At 40.2% G+C, this 5,967-nt stretch overlaps 2 protein-coding genes across 2 annotated transcripts; both read right to left on the reverse strand.

Annotated features, from left to right (window-relative positions):
- Positions 1 to 4,335: 4,335 nt before the first annotated feature.
- Positions 4,336 to 5,091, reverse strand: LOC138001224 (uncharacterized). The gene has a single exon (XM_068847875.1). The coding sequence runs from the start codon at positions 5,089 to 5,091 to the stop codon at positions 4,336 to 4,338; it is 756 nt and encodes a 251-aa protein (XP_068703976.1).
- A 147-nt stretch (positions 5,092 to 5,238) lies between these two features.
- LOC138001225 (uncharacterized) lies at positions 5,239 to 5,967 on the reverse strand. Its single transcript, XM_068847876.1, has one exon. It carries the CDS (start codon positions 5,965 to 5,967, stop codon positions 5,239 to 5,241), a length of 729 nt encoding a protein of 242 aa, XP_068703977.1.

Genomic DNA, 5,967 nt, shown 5'->3' on the forward strand with positions numbered 1-5,967 from the left:
TGATTACCTTTAAATGAGTTACAGCTAATCGGACGATATAGTTGTGATGATCCTTCGCTTCTCGGAATAGTTTCTTAAACAAGTGCGTTAGTTACAATGTTTTACTGTAGGGGATACCTTGTGTTTTTTTACACAACTTAGAACAGAAATTACTGCTAACGATAAAAACATAAGACTTCACTAAACGTTACTGAATTGGATCAGTATAAATTACTCACTCTAAGGAATTATACAATTTCCATAGGTTTCAGTTGTGTTGTATACTATATAAGTATACCGTAAAGGTTATTTTCCATTTTTTTTCAAAATTTGCTCCATGAGCTACAATGATACAATGATTTGCTATTAGTCTCTCCCCCACGGGGCTTTTCAGGACTAATTTTACAATACTTTTGTGGGGGACTTAAGCCAGACTGCTTGTTACACAGTTTACAGTTAATTTTTATGGAAGTGAAAGATGCCCCCGTCCAGCTTAGGTTAGACCACAACACCGGGGACTACGTCCCCTACTCTTATCGAAGAGTGAGTGGGTTCTTTAACGTCCCATACTATTTAATTTCCAACAAGGGTTATGAGACGGGACCTCCGGTTTACAGTCCTTATCCGAGAAGACTTGAAAGTCTAACCGTTTGCAGATGTAATTACAAAGGCAGCACATTCTCTTCAGTTATTTTAAGACCCTGAGTGTTGGTCCGGCCGGAGTCGAACTCACGACCTTCCACGTAACAGCCCGATGCTCAACCAAGTGAGCCACCGGTGCGCTCATTCATCCATACTTTTTTTAATTTTCGTTATTCGAAAATGGCACATTTTCTTGCAATGAGGCTTAATGTAAGGACAATTTTATTTAGTTTTAGTTTTACTAGTCAAGTTGAACCTGCACGCATCAGCCCAATTACGTGTGCATTGCCTAGCCCCAATGCAAGGTAGTTGCCAGCACTTTTTACGGAAGGCGTAACTTTCGATCCTTGAAAGAAAATGAGTTAGGTCTAGGGAATAAAAGTAAAAGGAAAAATTAAAGTCTTAGTGCTTCTACTCTAAGAGTTCACTTTAAGATAAAAAGCTTTCCTCCCACCCCTACTGGCCTCCAACCGCTAGAGTGCCGCTTAAAGGAAGAGAGAATCTTTATTTAAATTCAGAAATAAAATGGAAACTGAAGAAAAGCAGCAAAAAGAAACATGGTGATAATAGCAAGGAGAGGGGCGCTTGAACAATGCCCCTGGGGCTTCGTTTCAACTTAAAACACTTTTTGATCTTGTTCATTGAGAGGATGCACGAGTCTCATTGGTCCGAGACTATCCAAGCTAACAAACCTGATATCATACAACTCTCTATTTTGACGGTTTTATCAATTTGATATAGCTAATATCTTAAATAAAAGCTTACCCACCAAACCTAGTTTTGAAATGCAGGCTGGACCACGATGCTGGAGACCATCCGGTGACGTACTGCACTGTTGTGAACAAAGTAGGATCCTTTTTAACGTTTAACGGAGTCAATGGACATTTACGCATAACGGTTGTTGCTCCTATATAGAAGGCTAGAAAGTTCCTAACGGTGCTGGAAATGTCTTAATTAAAGCAAAGAAAACAGTTCCTGTTTAGAAGAAAGCTGTTTTTTTTCTCTTGCTTTTCTCGCTGAAATATGTTTTGTATACATATTTTGGTTTATTTCTTTGTGTTTTGAGAAATTTGATTTACCATCCTTATCCAAGAAGACCAGAACGTTTGTAGCCATTTCAGTGCATGTTTCATTTAATCGGTGGAATTCCTTCGGAGACTCGAGTCAGCCAAGTATTTGCCCCATTAAAGAAATTCAATTCTAATCTGGCATTTACAAATTAAGGAGCTGAATAGCTAAATCTTTCACAACGACTACTTGTCTGTTCTCCAAAAGCGATATGCTGACACGAAGACGTTTATACATGACGCGTCATTTTGGACAACGCCATTCTTCACCAGCCTCACAGGCGGTGCATTTTGTTGTCGCCACGAAAGACGTGTCACACGCCATATTGGAAGAGCTTTGGATAGGTCTAGGCCGGGTGAATCGTTTTGTCACCCGGCCTAGATCTATCCCACGCTCTTCCATTATGGCGTCTGATAGGTGTTTCGTGGCGACAACAACATCTACTGCCTGCAAGAAGGCTACCTGTGACGAGAAATGGCAGATTTGAGGTTCAGTGGAGGATAAATTTCAATTTTCTCTTTAAGAGTCCACACCTGTCTTACTTATTTATTTCGTGGATACTTGGTGTACGTTTAACATGCCAACTGATTGGAATAACCGCAAAACAATATCAGCGAAAAGTTATCCTTTCAGATGATCTCTTATATCCGTTATCCTTCTTACCATAGTTAATCGAGCGACTGGTTATGAAACCCTGCAAACTTCAAACAAAGAAACTTGCCGTGTTTCAAAAAACCATATCCATATTTTATTCAAGTTTATGTCTCTAAGGAAAGGAAGCATTTTTTACAAACAAAGTTGTAAGTTATCCCGCTACTACCACCCTCATCAAAGTCGAGTTCGATCGGTCTCGGCTAAATGGTGTTGGCTATCAATAAATGACACCATAGATATGCACAAATAGTGTGTTACCGTCTGTTATTTATTTATTTATTTATTCCATTTTCACTGCATTAGAGAAAACAATTCATACTACATACTAAATACTACATGCTAAAAGAGAGAAAAAGAAAACGTTCTGCAGTGGGGAAGGACTAGAAGGGAACATACGAACCATTCGAGCTAGTCCATCCAAAAAACTACAACAGACATTTAATTAAAGAAGAAGAGGTGAAAAAAAAAAAATGTCTTAAATGTGAAAAGTAGAATTGCTAATATGTCATATCCTAGATTATTCTAGTCAGAAAATAATTGTTGCATCAATCACTACATCCAAGTGACATGGGGGCGGTCAGGGTCGGAGCTTTTCTTTTTATAGAACTCATTACATTGTTTTTTGAAATAATTAGAGGTCCTAAGTTTATCAGGCAGGTTTTTCCATAAATATGGTAATATATTGAAAAAAGTTCCTTTGAATAATTCGGTTCTGACCTTGTTAATCTTTAATTTATTACTAGAATATGACCTTAATCTTTTGTCTGAGCAAAAGTCAAAATATCTTCCAACTGAATAGTTATAGTAACCACACTTCAGTTTATAAAATGTTGTTATGTCCTTAACTTCTCTTCGGTACACAAATGGGAGGAGATTGAGCTGCTGAAGGCGTTCATTGTAAGTTAAATTGGGTAGGAGAAGCCGCGTAGCATGTCGTTGGACACCCTCAATAAGCTTTATTAAGGAGACGGACTTTGGACTCCAAATTTCAGAGGCATACTCCAAATGGGAACGCACAAGGGCCATGTAGAGAGATCTAAATGTTGGCAGAAACTGAGCGCTCCTACTGCTGAGTGTACGACGGATAAAACCTAACATCGTATTAGCTTTGTTCACCTGGGCGTAGGTGTGCTCGTTGAAACGAGCATCACAACTGATAAGAACACCAAGGTCACGCTGAGCCTCCACTCTCTTAAGTGCCTTGCCTCTCATATTGTAATCATAAATTATTGGATTACGCTTCCTCGTTATCGTGCAAAGCGAGCATTTATCCATGCTTAAAGCTATCTTTCAAACATCACTCCATTCAACCAGGTTATCAATATCACCTTGAAACAGCACACAGTCACTGGCAGATCTAATAGTGCGGAAGCATTTGGCATCGTCGGCAAACAAAGCCAATGTGCTACACTGAGACAGAGCACAAGGCATATCATTGATGAATATCACAAGCAGAGCAGGACAAAGCAGGGAGCCCTGCGGGACTCCCGACGTGACTGGTAACCACTGAGAGTTTCTGCCATCGATTACCACACGCTGAATCCTGTTATCCAGATAACTTGTGAACCACTGCAGAAGAGGGCCCTTAATTCCAATTTGATCTAGCTTGCTGATTAAGTGGGGGTGCGAGACTGAGTCAAATGCCTTGGAGAAATCTAAAAAAGCGACGTCAGTTTGAACACCCTGGTCAATAGACAATATTCGTATTCTCGGTATTGGACTGGAACTAGCTTGCAATGGAGGCTAATGCGGGGGAACATATTAGAAAGTATTTCCATTTGAAAAGTTTCCCCCGCATTAGCCTCCATTGAAAGCTAGTTCCTGTCCAATACCGAGAATACGAATATGGTCTATTGCGCTTGTTATCCGATGCGCTGTGTCCAAAAGCTGGGTGATAGTTGAGCGTCCCTTGCTGCAGTGGATAGATATTACGAGCGATGAAAAAATAGAAATGAGCGAAAACACAACGTTTAGCAATCTTGGAAACAAGACTTAATAAAGAAATGATCTGTAGTTGATAACCTCCTCTTTGTTACCCTTTTTAAAAACAGGAACTATGTTTGCGCACTTCCAATCTGTAGGGACACAGCCAACACGTAAAGATAGATTAATGAAACGCGTGAGTGAGGGAGCAACCTCAGAAGTACATTCTTTGAAAAGTCTCCCTGGGATTTGATCCGGTCCATAAGCTCTCGATGGATCAATAGCTTTTAGTTCTTTCGTCACTACTTCGATGCTTGTTTGAATTAGGTGAAGCTCATTATCTGTAGCTGTGTGCGTACTTGTTATTGCATTTATATTGGGCTTATGAAAGACAGAGGCAAAGGAGCGATTGAAAAGGTTAGCCTTGGCTACAGCTGTAGAAGCCTTCTGATCACCAAAGCAGACCACTTTAAGAATCCTTTCAGATTTTGTTTTTGCCCCGTAGAAGGACCAGAATTTCTTCGGGTAATCATTAAGATTGGTCTGCATATTCATTAGAAAGTCCTGATATTTTCGCTTAGTAGCAGTTTTTATCTGTCTACGTTTCGCCCCATAATTGTTCCAGAGTATTGGTGAATCAGACTGCTTCGCTCTCTTCCATAAGCGGTACTTCTGCTTTGATAACTTGATAATTTCACTATCAATCCATTTGGGAGATTTGGAATCCTTGAGCTTAATTTTTGGAATAAATGAATCAACAGCGTTTAAGAATAAATCGCGCCAACTTTCCCAGCTTTGATTGATATCATCCTCATTAAATCCCATATCCAGTTGTATAGCTGAGAGAGATTGCCTAAGGCCCTCGAAGTCAGCATTCATGAAATCATAGACAAAACGTGAAACGCGTGCCCTCTTGGTTATAGTCTTGATGTGGAACTGAACGCCCAGATGAGCTGTGGCAATCGAAAGTCGTTAGACCACATATGCGTTCAGAATTTTCTTTGAATTATCAGTAATTCTTGTCGGAGCATGGTTCATTTGTGTTAACAATGAGTCATTGATAATATCACAGAACATACTGGGGAGATTATCAGAGCCTGGAGCTACTTGAAAATCCCAGTTGATATCAGGAAAATTAAAATCACCATAGACGTAAAGGGGAGTTGAGCCTCGGTCAGCATTTGCTAGAAAGTCCTTAAATGCCAACAAATATTCACCTTTTGTCGACGGGGGACGATACAATCCACTAACAAGAAACTTGTTGCCCCTGGACGGGTTGACTTCCATAACCACAAGCTCGCAGTTGCTCTCAAGGTCAGTGCGACGAGCAGAAGCTACGTCATTTTTTATTGCTATAAGAACTCTTCCACCTCTTTTATCATTTCCTCTGTCTCGACGATAAACGACGTAACCGCTTGGCAAAATTTCGTGATCCAAAATGGCGGACGTAAGCCAAGTCTCAAAGACGATTACAATATTCTCGCTGTTGGCATAAATCGAAGCTTGAAAATCCACAAGCTTGTTGACAAGGCTACGGGCATTCAATAACATAAGAGATAACTTGGAATGATGCTCGCTAGTAGTGGCCTGCGGTCCTGGCAACGGATGAACATCACCGCAGCGAGCAAGCAGATCGAAGCTAGGGTTAAAAGTAACGGTTGTTTTTGAATAAAATGCTGTACTTCTTCTAGAATACTTCAT

The sequence above is a fragment of the Montipora foliosa genome, chromosome 4 (assembly GCF_036669935.1).
Source record: "Montipora foliosa isolate CH-2021 chromosome 4, ASM3666993v2, whole genome shotgun sequence".
Lineage (NCBI taxonomy): Eukaryota > Metazoa > Cnidaria > Anthozoa > Scleractinia > Acroporidae > Montipora > Montipora foliosa.

Bases quoted from the DNA above. Each gene is read 5' to 3' on its own strand.
- LOC138001224 (XM_068847875.1), bottom strand. From the start codon at position 5,091: ATGGGATTTAATGAGGATGATATCAATCAAAGCTGGGAAAGTTGGCGC.
- LOC138001225 (XM_068847876.1), bottom strand. From the start codon at position 5,967: ATGAAGTATTCTAGAAGAAGTACAGCATTTTATTCAAAAACAACCGTT.